Source organism: Rhynchophorus ferrugineus, unplaced genomic scaffold (assembly GCF_030347505.1).
Source record: "Rhynchophorus ferrugineus isolate W39M unplaced genomic scaffold, kcgeb_rfMv2 rfM7, whole genome shotgun sequence".
In the NCBI taxonomy this organism is placed as follows: domain Eukaryota; kingdom Metazoa; phylum Arthropoda; class Insecta; order Coleoptera; family Curculionidae; genus Rhynchophorus; species Rhynchophorus ferrugineus.
Window position 1 is genome coordinate 30,620,295 of NW_027472586.1, and position 24,111 is coordinate 30,644,405.

At 32.9% G+C, this 24,111-nt stretch overlaps 1 protein-coding gene across 3 annotated transcripts in view; it reads left to right on the plus strand.

The window, feature by feature from the left end:
- Elk (Eag-like K[+] channel) overlaps window positions 1-24,111 on the plus strand; it is a 348,673-nt gene that overhangs the window by 179,591 nt on the left and 144,971 nt on the right. For 2 of the 3 annotated variants that reach the window (XM_076409683.1, XM_076409684.1), the window contains exons 4-5: window positions 4,443-4,580; window positions 12,176-12,366. In XM_076409683.1, the coding sequence (XP_076265798.1) occupies window positions 4,443-4,580; window positions 12,176-12,366 (329 nt within the window). Of the gene's footprint in view, window positions 1-4,442; window positions 4,581-12,148; window positions 12,367-24,111 lie in introns of all 3 variants that reach the window. The other variant, XM_076409682.1, reaches the window with a different exon arrangement.

The window sequence follows — 24,111 nt, forward strand, 5'->3', positions numbered from 1 at the left end:
ATAGGAAAATACATTGTTGATTAGAAGATATAATTTAATATACCATTACTAAATTATATATATACAATGAGAATGAATTTACTACAAAAATAATTTTAAAAAATATTCAGTAGAAAAACGAGAAAAATATAACTAAGTAAAAGTTACTACAAACAAACAAAATATCTATTCAAGTAAATTGAGAAGTAAATAGAAATAAATGAACGACCATAAGCTAATAAAAGTTGTCACTAAAATTCACAAAGTAAATAAAATCCGTATTTAGATAAATCATAAGAGGTTATTTTTTTGTCCAGTTTAAACAGTAACCAGAGTATACAGGACATGCAGGCAGTGCATACATAAATAGTGTCTTTTCTTCTTTTTGGCAAATAAAAATGTTTACTTAAATGCATGATAATGTTTGCATTTTGGCCATATTGCCGATAACGACTTGTGCATGTGACGAATAGTTTATTTCTTCGTGATATTCGAAAGTGACGTGTCTCTCATTATTTTAGCTCGAAAACGTTCATTGTGTTGCTCTCAGCTTTCATTTGCACGTGAGTTTGCAACCTAATCTCTTAAATAATCTTAATTTTCTGTCGGCTCTCTAAGACGTGGTATTTTGTGTTGATAAATGCAGAACAAATAAAAAGCTACTTATTTTATTATTAGTTATTTTTAAGTTGAAACTAATCGAAATAGTAAATAAAATTTCGCATTGCTTTTTTATTACCCATCCTCCTTTCTTCTCCCCTTGTATTTTCAAAAACAGGTTCGCTGATAACCGCTCTGGAAGTAGGTTTGGGCGGAGTAACCTTTTTATGACAGACAAATGAAAGTCGTAAATTGGAATACGATTGCTTGAATATTTATTGAATATGTATTTTTCGATTTGATATATCGATATTTTTCCCGCCATATGCAATTCTGTAATTCATGTCAATCAAAAAGGAAAAATCGAGCTCAAGCACGTAAATGACTCACCTAGAGTCATCAAATAATGCCGATATCAATTGTACGGGCGCACTGCTAATTCCGAACTAAATACAAGCCTTAAAAAGACCACCATACATATAAGGCCCTGGAGCGTAAATAACGTCCAATGAAACCTTCACAATACGCGCTACAGCGTTATTGGCAACAAACTTCTTAAGAGTCCGAAAGGCACGTGCTCTATCGGCGTGAGAAGTTCCTAGCTAGAAGAGACTTTCCCACCCCGATGTTCCGAACGAATCGGGGTACAGGAAAGGGTGTCTTCCGCCGGCCTTGTCCACCGACACCAAGAACCCCTGGGAGGAAGGGAGGTAGAAGCAGTAAAATGTTAAGGGACAAATATATTATCAGAATCCGAATGAAGCAAGAACAGTAGAATTCGTATCGTGTTTATAATAATCATTTAGTAAGATCCTATGATTTCAGTATTATCCAAAACCAGGCATGCGATTTAGTAAGTTAGTTCCATCTAATTCATAATTATTTTCACCATAACGTACCGATTTAACATCTTTAAATATTATTAATGTAAATAAACAACTCGTCTCTACATATTAATTTATGCAAGGAAGAGCGAAAGTAAATTGTAAATAATGTATAACCTTGTTTTCTCTCCAACAACTCAACAATTTTATCGATAAAATAGCTGGCGGAATCGGAGAAAATTATTATCTTGATTGGCGGGGATCATAGATCGGCTTACGTAGTTTATCGCAATAATTTTTTTCTTAATTTTTGGGCCTGAACAATAAAAAGGTAAACGATATATAAAGAAATTACTTGTACAAAAAAATATGTTGGACATGTTACTGAATATTTTGTAATATTTAAATTATATCCATCTTCTGCTTTCTGCTTTTGCGGATATAGTAAAGCATCGGAAGAACGATCATTGTCTTGTATTGAATCATCAGCACCATGCTACGTATATCGTTACGTATACGGGTTATACAACGTGGGTTAAAAGCCCCGCTACCATTTTGATTGCCTATAACTTTGCTCAAAGAAAAGATAAGTAAGTTTGGCTTTCATAGAAAGTTTATTGATAATATTTAAATAGGCACCGCTCATTATCAATTTAGACGGAAAATCTTCAATTTCACCAGACAACCTTAGGATTGCATTACTGTACTCAACTCGTTGATTAGGATCTCTCATTACCAATTTAGGACTAATTGAATTTTGTATGGAAACATTTTTGAAATTAGTTTTCCAGGGATCCACGTCTTAGAATTGATGTTTCTGGAGACTCTGCAACATCATCCCGCACCAGAGTCACATTTTTCAGCGTTACGAGACGTCTGTTGTCTACCAGACAGAGGCCTATGTGTTGTCGTACGGCACAGTCGAAAATTCGCATATAAACGATAAATTGTGGTTTCGTGAGGCACTTGCTGAGGCGTTGCCCTACCCGTTATCGCTAGTCATAACAATTGCAACTTTACTACTAGTTGATACATTGTATATCCCTAAGTGCTGTCCATATGATATTTTGTCTGGTTTAATGATAATATTGTACTTGTCATTTCATAATTTACTGTAAATGATGTTGTTGCAACAGTTTCTCCCTCCTCCATCTGCTCTTGGCATTGAGCAAAAAAGACATTGATTCAAAATTACAACCGTCTTCATTCCGAATGATTTTTGTTGTTCCCAACAATACCATTTGGAAATAAGAATTAAATTTACAAATTTTACGCAAAAACAATTTCGTTTGAGATTTGGCTCCAACTAATAGTATTTTCATCGTAAGTAGCATGTTTAGTAATAGCATTTAAAGATTTCCCAATGAATAGCAAGTATCGGTCGATTCACATTTGTACTTAAATGCATGATAATGTTTGCATTTTTTCTATATTGCCGATGACGACTTGTGCATGTGACGAATAGTCTATGTCTTCGTGATATTCGAACGTGACGTGCCTCTCGTTGTTTTAGCTCGAAGACGTTCATTGTGTTTTCGTTTTCGTTCATTGTGTTTTCGGCTTTCATTTACACGTGTGTTTGCAACCTGATCTCTTAAATTTATATTTTCTGTTGGTTCTGTAAGACGTGGTATTTTGTTTTGTTAAATGCACAACAAAGAAAAATAACTAATAATAAAATGTGTAGGTTTTTAAGTAAAAATTATCAGAAATAGTAAACGAAATTTTACTAATATAACTAATTACATTAGGAATAAAAGAGACAATAACAATTTCAGAATATTGCCACATCTTGGCAATGCTACTTTCATTCATCTGTACGTTACTCTAAATTATTTACACACCCTATATACCATGAAAGGGCTAAATCAACATATATATGCGAGGCTGGATTATTATTTTAGTGTTATGGTATTTAAGTTCAGTTGATTTGTCGAAAAGACTACGTTTTACTTTTATTAAAACAAATAATATTTCCACAAATTTCCTTTATTCCAATAGTTTTCTTAAATAGGTTCGTAACACGATGTTCCTGATTAATTCTCGAGTATTTATTTCTAAATCCAAATTGGCAAAGCAAAATGACTTGTTCTTGTTCAATAATTAATCAAAGAACAACTTTTTGAACAATTTAGGTATGACTGACGGTAGTGATATCGGTCGATGTGCTTTTCGTTATCATTGAGTGATTTACCTTGTTTAGAGGACATAATTTCGTCAATTTTCTACTCATATATATGAGCTTATATATATGGTGGGGCAAAAGTCCCACTACCATTTTGATTTGAGACTAAGATGGGGCAAAAGTCCCGCTACCATTTTGATTGCAAGCCATCTTGATTATGTGACGTTTATGTCGGTTTCGCTTTAACCATTTGTGTTGTGTGGATGTACAAATTTTATAGTGGATAAATATACGCCAGAAAAACCAGCAGAAATAGTGACAATATTTATTGAAAATTATCGTTCGATCATTGCCACTCAGCGGAAATTGCGTTAATGGTAGTGGGGCTTTTACCCCGCATTGTATTTATTTATTGGTGTTTAAAATGCATGTAGATTAATTCATTTTAAAAAACATAAAAAAAACAAAATTCTAATTTAATTTTCAGTCTATTAAATGAATTCAAAAATATTCTTATATTCTATTCAACAATAATCTGCAATACCATTAGCGCATTAAATTCATAATGATAAAACGTTTAATTATTTTTTGCTCTGATATCTAAATAATTTAAAAAATAAATAAAATAGTCATAATCATCCCAAACCTAAGATAATGAATTTAATAACTCCGAACGCAACGATATTTTTTAATCAGAGTCTTTCGCTGCGTAATCATATTTCGTTTCGACTTTTCCATTACAACCGACCCCCTTTTAAATCAATTAATATCCGATAGCAGTCGCCTAAAATCTCCACGTTTAATCGACGATCTGTTTCGTCTTAATTGATCATTAGATAAATCGCCGAATTCCAACGAGTTTACAGATTTAGACGGTACGAAAAACAAGAATATAATACCGCCTTTTATTGCAGGAACTCCGTTTTGGTGTTTGCTGGATATAGTACCGATCAAAAATGAGAAGCGGGAAGTGGTGCTGTTCCTGGCCTCGCACAAGGACATCACAAACACGAAAATGGCGGAAATGTCGGAATGCGAACTCTATGACAGTGGTAAGATCTTTGTGTAGGTGTGAATATTATTACCGAAACTATTCCCCGTTTCTATCTCGTTGTTTATTGAATAAAATCAATTTTATGGGCATTAAATTAAACTAATCAGCTCTGTTATTGTAGTTTAATCAAGCGGATAACGTGCAGTATTAATTAGCAACAGATATTGGTTGGATATGTGCCAGGGTCGATGGTATATACAAAAACGTGAATTAGTTCCGATCCTATTTGAAAGCAACTATGTTGCTATTTTTTCGGAATGATACAGGAACTCAAAAATTAAATAATCAATATTGTAATTTTTACGGTGTTTATGTTTTAATTTAGGTCTTTTGTATGATACTCTAAATTAAAATGTATATATTTTCGTAAAAAATATTAAAAACATACCTACAGATGTTGAGTAAGACTCGCAATTGTCATTTTATTTATCTTCTCCACAGCAGAGAATACTAATTCCAGTTAATTTATCTAATAATTAATATCTAATAGGAAGGAATGCAGAGAGTCCTTATTAGAGGATAAAATATATTATAGTTACGATTCTGGCATATCCTAAGCGATATCTACTGGTAAAACTGCGGAGTATCTAAGTAAAAAAAACTAAATAACCCAACCTAACTGAAAAATTCCATATTTTTGACATTTCTTCTTATTTTTTTAATTATCTGGGATGTTATGTTATGGTTCGGTGCATGGATGTAAAATGAAATCAAACAGTGATGGTTACATTTTGTGACCGTTATTTATTGATGTAATATAACATGTTTTGAAATGAAAATAAATGTACGGTAAGTACCCCACGTAAAGGTTTGCCAGCGGTGTTACATGTAGTCGAGGCTTGGATAGTCGATGGTGGCACGTATAAACTGAACGATGATCAGTGAGTAGATGATTGAAAGTACCCTTCAATAATATCCCAGATAAATATCTGGGGGTTGCCAGATCTTCGTTGTCATTTACTGGACGTCACTGCTGCCACCCCGCACGTATTCAACATCTTGGATAATATTTTCTGGTTGTTTTGCAGACCGCTATTCTACGATGTAAAATTCGACAAACGTCAAGGTCGCTACAATTATTATTCTCTTAGCATTCTATAATATGCGACAATATGATATTTATGTTATACAATAGTGATGTCCTGTACAAACTTGAACTAGAATTAAACTTAATTTAATTTTCTATTCTATGTTATTCTAAGAACTATTTTATGTATCTATTAATCAGGTTGGATATTAGTAAACATTTTGCCCTATGCTCTCCACTTTCAAGGTACATTACACTGACACTTCGGTCATACTCGTTATAGTTTTCAGGGAGAACTAGGTTATTACTGGCATAATATGGGACGTTAATGATGACACGTAGCACTTTATTTTGGAATATCTGAATGATGGCTCACTTGTATTTGCTAATAATACTCGACAGTTCGATAGCATACGCCCAAATAGATCTAAGAATTGACTTATACCATAATATATTATTACCCAAAGATAACTTGAGCGTCGTGTTGCAAAAAACTTTTATCTTTAGGTTGATTCGTTAGAAAAGCAGATCTGTAAATTAATAGAATTCATACTGGAAAACCATTATTGACCAATTCTATTGTTCAAAATACGTTTAGTTGCTCGACTCCAATATTCAACAGTCATATTTCAATGTTGTCTAGCCCATTGGAGCCCGTTTATTGTGCATGCTGTTGGTTAGGCGTGGTTTTTTGGAAACCCTGTTAGACTCTTTTCAACTAACCTCCTCCTCGTTGTCCTCTCCGAAATCTTTACACCCTCGTCGTTTATTATCGTAGTGTCATGTCAAACGAGCAATGCTCTTTTTAGAATTTTCGAGGTATATATTCCTGATTTTGTGAACGGGACGAGATATGGTGATTCTTTCATTTCATTTTTCATTTGTAGACCGGACTAAATGATCAAGTTTTTTGTTGCTGATATAATTATACGACACATTATCCCCATATAATCGTACTGATCTAACTAGCCTTTTATACACACTTACCAATATGAAACTAGGAAGTTTACTATTTCTGCAGAATAATGGGAATAACAGACTCTACATGCTGTTGTCCTCGCAAAGAAGGGATCTAGTTGTTCTACCAGTATATCCCATCTTACCACCGCATGGTTCGCTGCTGGTGAATGTGGTGTTGTTTAATAGGTTATAGCAGGCGCCACACATTTTAAATCTAACCATTCTAACCTTCAAACCTCTAACAACTTTTTTGGCAATCTGACATGTGTGTTGACAAGTGAGTTATATTTATAAGTGTTATTCTACCTAATTATTAGTACACCTCAACAGAAGATGGTGATGTGGTTCAGCTTAAATAAAGAAGTGATTGTGGAAGTTCGCCTGACGAAAAATACTGCATACAAATACTACTCGAGTGCTAACCGGCCCGATAGCCGCGGGTTTGAACCCTGCGGGGTTATGGTCCTAAATTTATAATTCTGATTGTTTAATATTTGTGATTGTCCTAGCCAAGAGTGCAAAATCCGACAAGTAACATGATCCTGGTCACGCCAGTAACCAGGCTGGGTAAGACCGGATGTCTTCTGGGATAATCACTAAAAAATCCAAGAGGACGTCACGTCAAGACCAAAAACAATATAAAATTTAACGTTACTCGAGTGCTAAAATTAATATGTCACTCTTTGTCTAAAATTTGTTACTAAAGGTCAAGAACTAGTTGAGTGATGTGCTCCATCTTTTACAGATATATCCATTATAAAATCTGTTTCCCCAACATGAAACCGTATTGCACTAATTCACAAATATCAAAATACAGAGCCTCTCTCTTACACCAAACCTAAATTTACTCCTTCAATGTAAATTAGTTTGCATTAGGCCCTTAATATTTATAATTATACGCATTTACTACACTGAATTTAAATCAAACTTTGTTTATTTTACACATTTCACACAAATTCATTCATTTTATTTCCCTCATTACATTTATAATCAGGGTGTAATACTATTCAGGTAGATTGACTTAACCAGCTGTATAGTATCTAATGAGTAGGCAGCGCTCATTTAACAATTAATTAATTACATTACAGCCTTACAGGGATTTTTGAACTTTAGTCATTGGTATTTTAATAGTTTCTTCCTGTACTTTATAATTTTATCATCTCTTTCTATTATATATTGTATTATATATATATATATATATATATATATATATATATATATATATATATATATATATAATACTTCTAATAACAACAATTAGGATGTCATTTGGCCATTGATCCATTTCATTACATTATTGTATAATTAATTTATGGTCTGTGTTTTTTCCTGTTGTTCATTATTATAAAAATTCATGTGCAACAAATCAGTTTTATTTAGTATTAAGTGACTAGAAAATGGTAACAACCACGGATATTTGATACTTAGTCATTGGTATTTTAATAGTTTCTTCCTGTACTTTATATTTATATCATCTCTTTCTATTATATATTATATTATATTATATATATATATATATATATATATATATATATATATACTTCTAATAACAACAATTAGGATATTACATTTGGCCTTTGATCTACTTCATCAACTGTATTTTATACATTATTGTATAATTAATTTATGGTCTGTGTTTTTTCCTGTTGTTCATTATTATAAAAATTCATGTGCAACAAATCAGTTTTATTCCCTATCTCTATCGACCTCATATTTAATTAGTGTTATTTTTAGATATTATTATGATTATGCCTATAATTATATCTCTTAAGTGACTAGAAAATGGTGTTCCCTTTTCAAACCATCTTCAGACTTGGTGTACACGTTCAAATATTGCCAAACATAAACTTTGGTTAGTATTTTAACATGGTTATATATAATATTAAAATTTTTTTTTTGTTTTTTTAGTTAAATATTTTTAAATATCTTCATTTTTCTTTACACTGTTTGATTTAAATATGCAATTGCCGGATATCTTCTTTATAATATATTTTTTATATATTATATTATTATTATAAATAAGGTTATTTTTACGGTAACAATCATTAAATGTGAAATCCATACAGAGCCTTGAAATGTGCTTCTAAAATTTCGAGACAGAATAAAATTGCACGTTTAGCAAAGAAAATATTGTAAAACACTTTTTTGGCGCAAAGGAAAACTCATTGAATGATACAGAGATAGCTCAGTAAGAATACAAGTGTAAAGTATCATTTAATCATTTAAACTGCATGAAAATTTTTTCCAAATTTGAAACACATTTTCCTCGAAATTATAATATTTTGCTGACTCTCGACATTTCAAATTCTACTGAATCCATTTACTTGAAATTTGATTGGAATCTTCCCTACAGATAACATCCCTTCCAGCACCTATATTCAAAATTTCCATAGTTTAAAAGGGTTAACAGCCCTTCCAAACTGCGACTTCTCAAGTTACAAACTATTATATCGTATTTAATGGTCAAAAATCTATTTTAAAAAATTCTAGATAACTATAATGTGCGAAATCATGTATAATGATAAATCATGTATAATTTCCGAAACCCCACTTTACTAGCCTCTATTTTAAATTGAATTTCGGTTTGTAATTTTTATAAATATTTTTATTACTTAATTATTACATTGTTACTAGTTGTTACCGACTAACGCACAATTTGTCTCTATGATTACTTAAATCTAGATATATAACTAGGAGGACCCATCGGCCCTAACTCAGTCTCTGGTGAAATAATGTTTATACATGTCACTGCTGTATTCTTTATTACATGCACCTCACTACACAATACTACACAAGATCAGATGGTTTGATACTTTTCAGTCTGTGTCCTGCTCTGGTGGTATCCAAAAGTTGCAAAGCTTTAATATTGTCATGAGAAATGAGTCTTTCCTCATTCTCCCATGCAATCCTTTTGATTTCTTGACTGACTATGGGTATCTGAAGGTCTCGATGTAGGTAGTCAATCCTATAGTATTTAGGTGCGTCCACAATAGTTCTCAAGGTTTGTTCTGAAAATTTTGTATTTTGTTTATGTTATTCCTTGGAGAACATCCCCATAATTGAACTCCGTATATCCACATAGGTTTCAGTATTTGCTTATATAATAGCAATTTATTATATACTGATAATTGTAATTTTCTTCCAATTAGCCAATAAATATTCCTATATTTCAATTCCACTTATTTTCTTTTCTTCTTTATATTTTCCTTCCAGCAAAGTTTTACATCAAGACTCATTTCGAGATATTTAGCATTGTTGCTATATGGAATGATAGTATTATTTAATGTTATTGGTGCTTGTACAGTCTGATTGTAGTTTAACTGCACATGTACAGACTTACTTTCATTAGTTTTTATTTTCCAAGCTTGTGTCCAAACAATTGGATATTGTCACTTACCTGTTTTAATTTTCGTGTGGCTTCTTAACTGTTGTCTCCGACAGCTATAATTGCAGTATCATCAGCCAATGCAGTCATCGTAATATTATCCATCTGCGGTATACCACAAGTGTAGTATGGATAAAGCATTGGCCCGAGTACACTTCCCTGTAGTACACCTGCTTTAAATTCTTTTATTGTGGAGTAAGCTTCTTCTTGTTGTAACTCTAAATATTTTGGTTGTAATGTACGATTTTAGTAGTTTGGTGCGTTGTTTCGGTAACATTTTCTCTAGTTTATGAACAAGGCCTTCATGCCTTATCGAAGGTTTGTGGTTTTTGAAGGCTTTTTCTATAATATATATTATTCTGTGGACCTGGTCAATGGTTGAATGCTTCTTAATATACCCAAACTGGTCTGTTGTTATTAGGTTTTTTCTCTCTACGATCGGTTTTATTCTTTTTAACAGGAGTTTTTCAAAAATCTTAGATATTACTGGCAGCTGTGATATAGGTCTATAGGCTTTTATTTCATTTGGTGACTTTCCAGGTTTTGGGATCATTATAATTTTACAAATATAATCTTAAAATATTAAGCGAAGAAATATTATCCCTTTATTGCACTAAAAATATCCTTCATTTGATCCAGAAATCTCCATTAAATCCAATATTGTAAATTGGTAAAAATATTCAATCTATATATATATATATATATATATATATATATATATATATATATATATATATATATACAAATAAATCATTCATACGCTCAATACAATCTATATTATTTATCAGAACTCAATAATATTTGATGTTAGCCTTCAATAAGTTGTTAAATCCAGACAATATATCGAATAAATATCAGGAAAATTATAATCCTAAAATTAATGTATGATATTTAGCAAAAACTACTTTTGCTTTACAATCTCTTTTCACATTTTTCCCAGTTGGCTCATTTATAAGCGCCAGTTTGCCTATAAACTATTTATATTAATATAGCAGGATAGCGAATCAATTTTGAGTGATTTAGCATGCATAGCGTATCATATATCATATTACACTGAATACGTTTGAAACCCTATTTATTTTGGAGCTCTGTCATTTAAATGTATTTAAAATTCTGTGCCATTTTACTGAAATCTAAACCATATGTAATATTTTATATCAATTCCGAAGATATCGAATTGCGAAGCTAGTAAAATTCCATTTGTCACGTTTGAGAACTATGGACTTTTTGAACATTTATAGCCATTGATAAACATATATGAGTACAGGTTTAAATTTTTTCGAAATGATGATTTCGATATAATTGACAAAGAAAATCCTGATCGAGTCAACTGACAGTTCTGTGATCCAAACTGAGAAACATCGACAAATAATTGATTCGTACTAAGAACTGAAAGTGAAATGATCGTTTAACAAACTGAAAGACAAGACCAAACAACACAAAGCTAAATGTTGTAAAACCTGAATGGAAACGTCAAATTCATCATTCATTGGTCTTTCCATTTCTTTCAACTAATGACACATGATGTGATTAGTCGGTACATCTGTTGTTCTGTAGCCTCAAATTACGCGCAAGTATCGATAGACTAACAAAAAATAACATTCGATGGACAATGCTTTAAGAGATAAAATTGAGTTGAGGGAAAAGTAATTTCGTTTATTCAATACTACAAAACAATTTTACTTATATACATTTCAAAAATGTATTAATGATTCCTATATCTTTGATCTTGCTTCATTTTACCGATAAAACCAAAATTCTGCCTTTCTAGAACTTAAGAGATTTGTGGGCAAAAACTTGGAACGAACTTGAACTCTTTTGAGATCAAATTCAAACTTCTGATAAGTTGTTCCTTTTAAATCCCACCAAACAACGCAAACAAACTTCAATTCATTTCAATTCAAATACATTCAAATTCAAATTAATGGCTTCATTGAATATATATATAGTAAGATATAACATATGCAATTTATTGCTATATGAATCGAAGCTATTTATTATAAAAAATCATATGCATGATGTAATTTACTGACATACAACTTTGATTTCTAAAAAATCCTCAACATTAATTAACAGTCCATTGCAACGAGATAAGACCAACATTGTCATAAATATCTGGCGTTTTCTTGCATGTTACAAATCTAAAGTGTTCATTGTCATTTTAGTAAAAGGACAGATCCACATTCTCTTAAAGTGTTTCGTTATTCTCTGGTATCCGCAGCCGCGGTCCTTGGAGCACGGTTCCGTGGTACCGCCGAGTCCTGCCTGCTCGCGGACAAAGCCAACGGGAACCTGGACGACCCCGAAGCACCTCCAGCCAACTACGGCCGAAGAAGATCCCGAGCTGTGCTGTACCAGCTCAGCGGCCATTATAAACCAGACAAAATGAAAACGAAGTTGAAACTGAACAACGTAAGTAATTTTAACATCAATGTTTTTCAGTATGTCCTTTATTAACAAATTTGTATAATTATATTCTCATATAAAAATATGGACAGAATCTTTCAGGCAACATGCTATTCTGAAAGAAACTTGTAAGCTTCGAGACGAGAACTGTTCAAATTTACGTACATTATCCAGTAAATCACTAGTTCTGATCAAATTCTGAGCTCAATTTCTGGCTAAAGTTTTCCCAACCAGTTAAGAACTCCTGCCTAATTAAACATTTCCTTTACGTCCCATCTGGTACAAAAGAAAACCTTACAATTTTCCACAAAAAATCAGTTTTCCATCATCACTTATATGAAAGAATGTTAAAATAACAGGTCAATTGAAAAATCTCCGGCCTACTAGAGTAAAACACTTTTTTGCAAAGTTTTTTTTATTCAACATAATTCCCTCCAAGGGTGATACACTGATTATAGCGACCCTCCAACTTTTTGATGCTATTTTTGTAGTATGATTTGTCCTTTGCTTCAAAATAGGCCTCAGTTTCGGCGATCACCTCTTCATTCGACGAAAATGTCTTCCCAGCGAGCATTCTTTTGAGGTCTGAGAACAAAAAATAGTCGCAGAGGGCAAGATGAATGCGGTGGATGAGGAAGGAATTCGAAGCCCAATTCATGGATTATTGTTACCGTCTTCACTGACTTGTGATACGGTGCATTGTCTTGGTGAATCCTGTTTCTTTCTTTTTCTTCAAATGGAGCAAATGTGTAATAGTCGCTGTTGATGGTCCTTCCTTTTTCAAGGTAGTCAATAAAAATTATTCCATACGCATCCCAAAATACAGATGCCATAAAGTTTCCAGCCGACTGTTGCGTATTCCCAGGCTTTCAAACGGGTTCATTGTGTGCAGTCCACTCGGATGACTGTCGATTGGACTTCGGAGTGAAATGATGGAGCCATGTCTGTTATCTATTGTCACATATCGACGCAAAAACTTGGGTTTACTACGCTTGATCATCTTCAAACACTGCACCGAATCATCAACTCGCCATTGTTTTTGACCAAAAGTGAGCTCGCGCGGCACCCACTTTGCACAGAGCTTTCTCATACCCAAATATTCGTGCATGATATGATGTACACATTCAGTTGATATCTTTAGAGTGCCTGCTTTCATTCAATTTCAATTTACGGTCATTCAAAATCATTTTGTGGATTTTTAAAATGTTTTCGTCGGTAAAAACTTGTTTTAGGCGTCTACTGCATTCACCGTCCTCGGTGCTCATTTCACCACGTCTAAACTTAACATACCAATCCTTGATTGTTGGTTTTTCTGAGGCAGTATCCGGAAAGTCGGCCAAGTTTTTGCTTCAACCGTATTTTTTCCCTTCAAAAAGCAATATTTTATCAATACGCGAAATTCTTTTTCTTCCATTTTTTTCATAATAACAAAAGTTGCTTCACTCAAAATGCTATAATTCACAAATTAATGATCTGACAGCTATCAAATTTATACACGCATCTTTCGAGGGTTAGGGCTAATTAATAATACGATGCAGCATATCATGGTTAGCACACACTATAGATTCGAAATGCTGATGAGACGCGAAAATGTATCGATGATCCATAAAAGCCAAACCAACATCGTACATCGTACTGACACGATATCGACATGTTGGCAGGAATCTGTGAAAAGCTACAGGAAATAGTGGAAATATTTTTTGATTAATGTATGTCATACCAGTTTTTGAAATAAGTGCCTTTTTAAAGTGATAAAACCGTGAAAATTATTAACCGTAACTTAGATTAAAAAAATACAGTTGGGATGTTTTTAAATAATATAGATTTTGTACCGCCCCGAAAATACACGTATTCATTCCACAAAGGTTACAATTGATATAATAAATTGAGAATATAAGGTTTTATTTGATTTGTGTATAACAAAGAAATAATTTAAATTGTGAAAAATAACTTATTTAAAATTATGACAAACGATTTCCATTTTTAGCGCTTATCTTCTCCAACTTCTATCCCCCGCGGAACACAAAACCAAGAGGGGGATAGTCTATCAGCCGCTCTTGATGATTTCTCGTCCCAAGGAGCGTCACCTCTTTATTAATATTTACGAAGAATCGGCCCCACACAATATTTTTTCCACATTTTACCGTTCTATCAGTAGAAACCGCCAGCGAAAAAAAAACAAATTATTTTCGAAAACACTTTCCCAAGTAACGTTTCAATAAATAAAAAAAGAACGTCAAAAACGATTTTCAAAGTACTCGCCTCTCAAACGGAGACCCACAGAATACCCTAAAGTATTAAATAGAAAATAGTATCGAGTTTAGAATTCAATTTAAAAAATCCTTAATGAAAATGTATTTGATTCGAAGAAAAGTTGGTTATTATTGAAAACTAATTGATATATTTTAACTCAAATTCCATTAGTTTGTTTAATTGATAGATTATTATTAGTTGCTGATGGTTTTTAAAATCACTTAAAACTAGAACGACCAGTTGATCAGGATCATTGTTATAGCGACTAAAGTAATAATGTTCATTAACTAATTATTACTTGAACATCAACAGGATCAAATGCTTTGATTATCTTGAGTTTGCATCTTACTCCAGTGTTATCTGAAATCTGTAATAATTAGATGTTAACACGAAAATCTCTTTGTCCCGTTGCGAATCTCTTAATCTTATCAGCCAGTTGGTACACGAAATCACCAATAACCACTTAAAGGTTTCAAAGACTAGCTGTAGAGCAAATATTTGTAATATTTAGTATATATGTGAGTCTCCCAACATATCATGTAAAAGAAGAAAGATGATATCTTTTAAGAAAATATTTATGCGTGAACGTGCCAAATTCCAATGTTTACCGTGCCAGTCCCAATCTTTACCTAATGCCGAACGATAGTGTTGATGTTGCGATCATAAAGATATTTAGATTTTGGTAAAAAAAACTTTTTAAGCTTCCCAAATCATATTCTCCCTGATCAAGTCTCAGCTTAACTGGGCTAGCTTCCGATATGAATTGAAAAATAGCCATTGAAAAAATGTTAATAAATATAAAGACTAATGAAACCTCAATTGATCAATTGTTATTGCAACGTTTACCTTTTTCTATCAACTTTTGTTATCACAACACATACATATTTTAATTATCATCTTGTTATGTCACTTTAGGTATATTGATACCATTCTGAAATATCCATGTCCCATCTAAACACGTAAATTGAAATAATAAGTCTTCCTTCGTATTATTTTATTGCTCTTAAAAATTTTATTCTTTTAAAGCAATATTCGGAAGTTCCATTTGACCTCTTCGATACTTTTTAGACTAATTAATTATATTTTTATTGAAAAACTACTCATTGTTCTTATACAATTCATACATTTAATTACTGATAGAGCTAACATCAAGCTAATCTTGATAAGTCACCCCTTCGTATGAGGACGGTTTTTGTTCGGTGGATTCAAGATCACATTTTTAATTTTTTGAGATAGCGACCGTGTCCATACTGATATTCAGTGCAGCTGCAACTCGCTAAAAATAATTTGAATTAAAATCGTAGAAAATTAATATTTAACAGTAAAAATGCTTACCTCTCGAATTAGAATTTTACTGGCAAGAGGGGGCCTCCATTATCTCATTCCTGGTCAAAGTAACTGAATGAATTTTGCATACGTTTGACAACCGGACGACTTTAACAGGCTAGTTCGGTTACACGTTCAAACTTGTCAGACAGCATTGTGTCTCTTTTTAACTAGAATAAAATGAAAAGGGAAATATTGTCTACTTCTAAAACTAATTTTCAAATTGTTAAATATTTTGATGGCGTATGTATCAAAATTTCTGAATAGACTATACAAAACTTAGCATGTACACTGAACTATACGGGTCGCAGTATTTATACGAAAGCAGTGTTGCCAACATGTGTAGGGTTATTTTTAAATCCAGAGCGTTAAATAAAATTATATTTAGTCAAACAATATAAAATAATCAAACATCTTAAATATATATAAACAGAGATCAAAATAAATGATATAACAACTATTTACTCAAAAAATGGCAGCCTAAATAATGCAAATAAGCCTGCGAGATCTTGATGTTCGAGGTAGCCGGGCGATAATTCTGATAACAGAATAAAACGTACCTCAGCAACCAATTTTCAATGACAAGAAGAAATTAACATACTATCGATAATAATGTATTAATATATCGACAAATACTAGGAATGGATGGTGTCGATAATCTTAAATAAAGACGAAGTCGGTGGTAGCCAACAAAAGGATAGATTAACCCGGATGATTAGCAATAATCTTAGTCTATAGTAGTCATAATAATTGAGGGACAATCATTATAAAACAGACAATAACGGGTACTGGTGATAATTATAATGATAAACTATGCTAGGAAGAAGTATGACATGTGCACACGGTATGAAGAGAAGGTAACGCGCAACGTTTCAGCTTATACCCTAACACTAACAATAACGGCGTGTAATGAAATCAAGAGAAGTAGCGCGCGAGATCTGCTGCCACTATGGTTAATAGACCTCGCTAGGATTAAGCTAAATTCTCAAAATAAATAAATAAATAAATGAGCAATACTCTTATTAGTGCACTCACTTCTCCAGATCCAGCTATGATGGACGTACAACGCGTACAGGAGAGAAAGCTAAAAGCCACACGCTAGATACACTGCCACAAAGAGCCAGCAGAAAACACTTTCGGTGGCGTTTATGTAGGCTTCAAGTTATCCATAGATCATAACTACGCATCAGTAACTTTAGCCACTTTGACGTTAATTTCTGGATTATGAAATAGTTATAATTTATGTTTACAGTGGCAACCATAATACTAATATCTTTGATTTGCCATAATCTAAGAATAATGGAGAATATACGACGAGTCGAAGAAAAAGTAGAGCATAATGAATAGAGAATAATAAGATAAAATAACAAATGGAGAGTTATAAATTAGCAATAATAAGTAGAAAATAATAAATAGAATATGAAAATTGGACGCTAATAAATAATAATTATAACATAATAAGTCGAGATTTAAAATATAATAAATGATAAATTAAAAGAGAAAAATGGAATACACTGTGAATAAACTCACCGTTTGATGAAACTCAGCTTGGACGGCACAAAACACAATAAAATAACTGGACGATGAGAACGTAGTAACTCTGACCGTTGTGTCTTGGACCTGGACGTGAAATGGACTTTTATGAAATTCCAACATCCCTAGGACGTGATCACAGCTAGCAACTACAACCCCCGAAGAAAGATCCACAATGTTACCGTTCATGGTAATTATTTCTGTTAATAAGTATTCACAATGGTGACAAATCATATAATTAAAAAGAAACGGCAATCCCGCCTAGTTCCTTTACATCATCGTTCAAACTTTTTTTAAAAAACACTGGAACGACCCAAAAAATTCTAAAATATCGAACTACGAGATGGACGGAACGATTTTTGATCTCCTTGAATGCTACATGTCTGCGTCTGTATTTTAGGAAAAAAATACGATAAAATATAAACAAATAAAACTCGGTTTTAGACATGCAACTAGATGTACTGTATTACATGATTACTACGAGTATATGCTTATTTTCTATCACTGGTTTTTACTTTCCATTCCTAGGCATAGGTGCGTGTGTGATAAGTAATAAGTGTCGCAATGTCTTATGGAATATGGTATTTTCCATTTATGGTAATATATTACGTATCTAAACTAGATAAATAATTTACCACAATTCACTTTCTTACGGTAGATCTGCTTTATTTTTAATTTGCCCTTACTTGAGAATACATTTTATCACATTACCAATATTTTCTGAAGCTTGTAGATTGGTTCTTCATATCAAATCTTGTTGGCTTCGGTTACGTCTAATAAGATTGTAACGGAGCCTTTTTCCCTTCATAGATTTTTTCAATGATGTATGATACTCTCTGCATCTCATAAATTATTAACTGATGTACAGTAGCACTCAAACTGGATGATAGTATTTTAACCCATTTGATGGTTTTCCAAATTTAGAAATCCTAATAATTTCAATCGTCCTCTAAATATCTGGAACAAACATCAAGTTGGTGAGTTTTATTGTTAGTTACTTTTTATTTTTTGTAGCACTTTAGCTTCCGATTTTTAAATTATAGTTTAGTGGTTTCGTTAGGTTGCTGTGAGTTTTATATACTTTGTAACTATATACAAATATTACATATATTTTGTTTCATGCTTGTCCTCTATAATATTTCAGACATATTTTCCTTTGTAATCACATTAATTTTTAAGCAACCGTTTTTTTATCAAACGTCGTCTTGACTTTTCTATTTCAGCATCACCTTTAAAATATGTAAGAGCCACCAACGATATATTTCGTTCTCACTGGCCATCATCTGATTTATTGATTTTCAACGAGTTTATATATTTAGAATCGAAAATAATAAATGATCCAAAGTCAAGGGGACCGTGTCGAGTATATATTTAAGTTCTAGTAATATTGAAGCTTGGTATATATTAACGTATTTTATTCCCGAGTATAATTTATCGTTAGCTATGACTTTTGTTCATATGTCAGGCTGCATATAGTTTCCTTGTCGAGTTTCTCGTTAAAATGTAATGCTAGTCAATCAAGCAAATAGTATTTGGAAGGAGTTATGACTGATGAATAAGGCGGGCAGGAGTTTGCACTGAAATATTTCCATACATTTTAGCAGTATATTCTCATATTACAAAAGCATTTGATCGCATTTTATGATTAACAGTGCCTGACTAAAATATATCAAATACAATGCGTAGCGGCCTACTATGTTTATTTAGGTTTGAACTTTCAATTTCTTGACTTCTATATCTTTGTCCTATCACAATCTCCAACCTTCTAAAACCACTTCATCTTTTCTGATTTCATTTTCAAAACAGCATTACCATGTGCTTCAATATAATAATCCATTTGTCTCATGCGCATGTTTCCTCAAATGTGAAATAATAATTCAAAATTCGAAAACAAGTAAATAAGAAATATCGAAGGGAAATATATGATCGGAAAAAGTGCTAGCTGGTGGCCCAGTAAAAATACAAGTTCAAGATGATTTCGGAACTAAATGACTAAATATTATTCTACGATTTAATGGTTTGCACGAGCTTGTAGTTTCATCAACATAGCAAGAGAGTTCTGTCAAAGATCGATAACACTCATTGCATATTGATTTTAATAACTGAAGGTATTAATTTAATTATTAATATTCTAACATTGTATAAATGGAGAATTGTATATTTTCCACGCCAAGTTTAAGTTAATAAACATTTAATTAATTTTTTTATTATTTTAAATTGCCCTTCGTTCGGCATATTATCATTAAATTATACATACATATTTAATACTTATGAGTTCAAAACTTGGCAGGCGTGTTAATTATCGATAATTTGTCAGTAAATCAGAGAGTACTGCATAGTACGCACTTGTTCCATTATTTTATATGGCAGATCCCAGTAGGCGTTAAAACTACTTGATATCCAAAGTAATCCACATCCGTGGGCGTACTTACCCATAAGTAAAAAGTACCGATCTTCAAAAATTTTAATTAAAAATATAACTTAAATAGAGCGTGCTGCTTTACACATCCACCGTATTCGCCAGATTTGGCTCTAAATGACTACCGGCTGTTTGCAGATCTCAAAAAAATGCTCACCGGTAAGAAATTTCGTTCGAAAGAAGAGGCTATCGCTGAAATTGAGGCGTATTGTGACGCTATATATAAATAGTCCTCCAAAAGTGGCATCGAAATATTGGAGCGGCGCTAGAATAATTGTGTGACTCTTGATGGACATTAGGTTGATGAATAAAGCTAATTTTGGATAAAAAAAAACGCGTTTTCTTTGTTACGCTCGGGGTTTTTTTGCCCATGTGTTAGGAGCTCATAAAGGGCACGATAACAATTAGCAATTTTTTTTCATATAAGTTACCAGAGAGCATTTAAAGCCAATCTTCCTGTTGTTTTTCTTTCCTGCAATATTTAAGTTTACCAGTAAATACTGAGTCACCAAAGAGCATTTAAAGACAATCTTCCTGTTTTTAATTATGCAATATTTAGGTTTAGCAGTAATTACTGCACTTTAAGATATCATGATCGAATTTCAAAAAAAAAACTTATCATTTGAGGATTACAAGTTTATTTATGTAGCGCTAGTATTATTTGACCTGGGTCAAAAAAGAAAATATTGGGCTGATTTATTGTGTGTATATATATTAGAGAAAAAAAGATGATATAAAGTAAAACAGAGTATAAAACTTTTTATCCGACTAATTCGACCGGAGCCAATGATTTATTGCGATACGTGTAAAAATCTCAGCACTTTTTTTCTCCTGTGCTAAATCCCAAACGTTTTGTCTACAGGATTTCCCCAATGGTCAGCTGGTCGGTCAAATATATCGTGGTATTTTATTAAACAGGATCAAAACGAAAGCCGGCACGCGGCCAGTTATACAAGAGCTGTCGTTTTTCTTATCTTATTCGTAGCCTTTAAAATATAGATCTAGATAATAGATCTGGAACTGGCAAATGGATACTTCTTTTTTTTACTTTAATGCTATTTTAGATGCTTGTTATATCAGCGATGTCTCAATATAATAACGTATTACGACCGAACGATATTGACACTTCTTTACATAAATAATAGACTTATTCCGTGTAACAGGTCAATTAAAAAGACCCCGGCCTGACACATACATTGCGATACTAGAATTAAATCCATATGTTTTTTAGTCAGCCTTAACCCTCAAAAATGCGTGTATAAATTTGACAGCTGTCGGATCATTGGTTTATGAATTATAATATTTTGAGTGAAGCAACTTGGCTTGGTGCCGTGTACATCATATTATTCACGAATATTTGGGTATGAGAATGCTCTGTGCAAAGTAGGTGCCGCGCGAACTCACTTTTGACCAAAAACAACGACGAGTTGATGATTCGGAGCAGTGTTTGAAGATGATCAATCGTAATAAACCCGAGTTTTTGCGTTGATATGTGACAATGGATGAAATATGGCTCCATAATTTCACTCCGAAGTCCAATCGACAGTTATCTGAGTGGACTGCATACGATGAACCCGCTCCAAAGCGTGGAAAAACGCAACAGTCGGCTGGCAAGTTTATGGTGTCTATATTTTGCGGTGCGCATGAAATAATTTTCATTGACTACCTTGGAAAAGGAAGGACCATCAAAAGCGACTATTATATAGCACTACTGAACCGGTTGAAGACAAAAATCGCCGAAAAACGGCCACAATTGAAGAAATAGAAAGAGCTGCTTCGCTAAGAAAATGCACCACCGTGTCACAAATCAGTGAAAACGATGGCAAAAGTATATGATTTAGGCTGTGAATTGCTTTTTCATCCATTTTCTTTTCCAAATTTGGCTACCAGCGACTATTTCCTCTTCTCAGATATCAAAAGAATGCTCGCTGGGAAGAAATTTTCGTCAAATGAAGAGGTGATCGCCGAAAGTGGGGCCTATTTTGAGGCAAAGGACAAATCATACTACAAAAATGATATCCAGAAGTTAGAGAGCCGCTATTATCAGTGTATCACACTTGAAGGGAATTGTGTTGAATAAAAAAAACTAATTTTGCAAAAAAAATGTGTTTTATTATGGTAGGCAGGGGGACTTTTCAATTGACCTGTTATGCAGTAGCCTAATGTGGAACGTCCAATATTGCATTTTAGACATTCATTAATTTTTTTGTCTGATTTGAAGCAATCTGTTGCCGACGCCTACCAAACATTTTTGTAAACTTACTGTGATGCTGCTCTATGATATCCCAACAGTTAAATGAGAACTAACAACGGCCTGGAGAATTAAAAAAAGTTGAATACAAAAAATTGTAGAACTTGTTATGTTGTCAAATTGTGAACTTGTACCACACGAATTGATAGAAAATGCCATTTCGCATACTTTGAAAATAGCGGTTCCATTGCTTCTGACGTAAGAAAAGAAAAGTGTTCTATGGCGTACTGTGACTAGCGATGAATATTGTATATGCTACGACAATATCTAGAGAAAAAAATAATATATTGGTACAAAAGAGACATCCATATGGACACCAAAGTAAATATTCATGTCATAAAATTTTGCTATGCACATGGTGGGATTAATTAGACGTAGTTTATTACCGGTTAAGTCAATTAAACTGTCACTACAGATGTCTAGGGACGTCAAAAATAACGTATTATTGCAAAAAAAACCAGCAATATTAAATTAAATACGCAATCTCATCCCATTTCTCCAGTCAGGCCACCCGTCTGACCGCACACATCCATCACGCTCTTAACCAACGTAAAAAGCTTGGAGCAGTTCTTCTGGATCTAACAAAAGCTTCTGACAAGGTCTGGTATAACGGTTTGATTACAAAATGCGTACCGTCAGGTCACCCAGGAGACCTAGCCGCTCTCCTCGAGTCCTATGTATCGGACAGATCTTTCCAGGTCACTATGAGGAACATACTTTACAGTCGAAAAGAAATCGACGCAGGTGTACCTATAGATTCTCCATTGGCCCCAGTTTTATCTAACCTCTTTATTTCATATCTATCGAGAAAAGAGCACATTGACGTCGCGTTTTACGCTGACGACACTACTTTCTTTTGGTTGTACAGGTGCAAAACGAATATACTTGTGTAATTTGGGAGTACAGAAGTGCCTTAAATATACATAAATGATCAAGCTGCACCATCTCAAAATTTAATGGAAATATGAAGTAAAGCCCCAGGTTGGCAGGCAAATGCTTGACTTCGTAAATCAGACAATTTAAAGCCTTTCACCGTTTACCAATATCTTGTAAAAACATTATCAAAATATCTGATTGTAAATTGAAAAATCTATGAATCTCCTATCAGTTGTTGGGAAGACAAAATCACACAAATGAGATTTCAAGGATCTCACGAGAAAATTACTCCAAAGATTATTATATTTCTCCAGGCATCTTATTATCATATTGTGATTATCTTATATATAGTTTATACATAATTTGTATTGCTTCTTATATATAGTCAAAAAGTTCCGTTAAAATATTCGTACTTGCTTGCATCACAGAATTATGAACATGGAAATTAAGCAATACTCTCCTAAATTTGCATCCGAAATTTACCCATTCAATCTAAAATGTATACTCTAAAGTCTTTATAAGACACTACCTTGAGGTTTACATTACATAATCTTAAAAGCTATGTCACAACCTTCATAATCTGAAACAACACATTTTTAATTTATGGTTAAAGTTGAACTAATAACTAGGCTTTTATATTATTTTGGCTAACGTAAAAACTTAATAAATCTATAAAAATTTCGCAATAGGGTATTGATTCCTAACGCAACCGAAAGACTATAAAGATATAAAGGGAACATTGAGAATGACCCTGTAGGAAGTCACGAATAAAACCTTTAAATATTTTTATTGTAAAAATATTAGCTGAAACTAGTAGGCGGTAAGAATATCTCGAGATATAAATTAAATATGATATTATTAAGGTTAAAAACTAGAAATCGTAATAAAACCTCCTCATTCGCCTACTCTCTGGAAACAGACAATAAAGCAAATCAAAATAAACACAAAAACAACATGCAACAGTTTACTAATTCGCCATTAAAAATAAACAAAACGTATACAAAAAAAACATTTTACTTTGACCATGACACAAAACGTCACGAACAGCAAAACAAATGATATTTCCATTGCTTTTCTGTACACATTTCTTTGT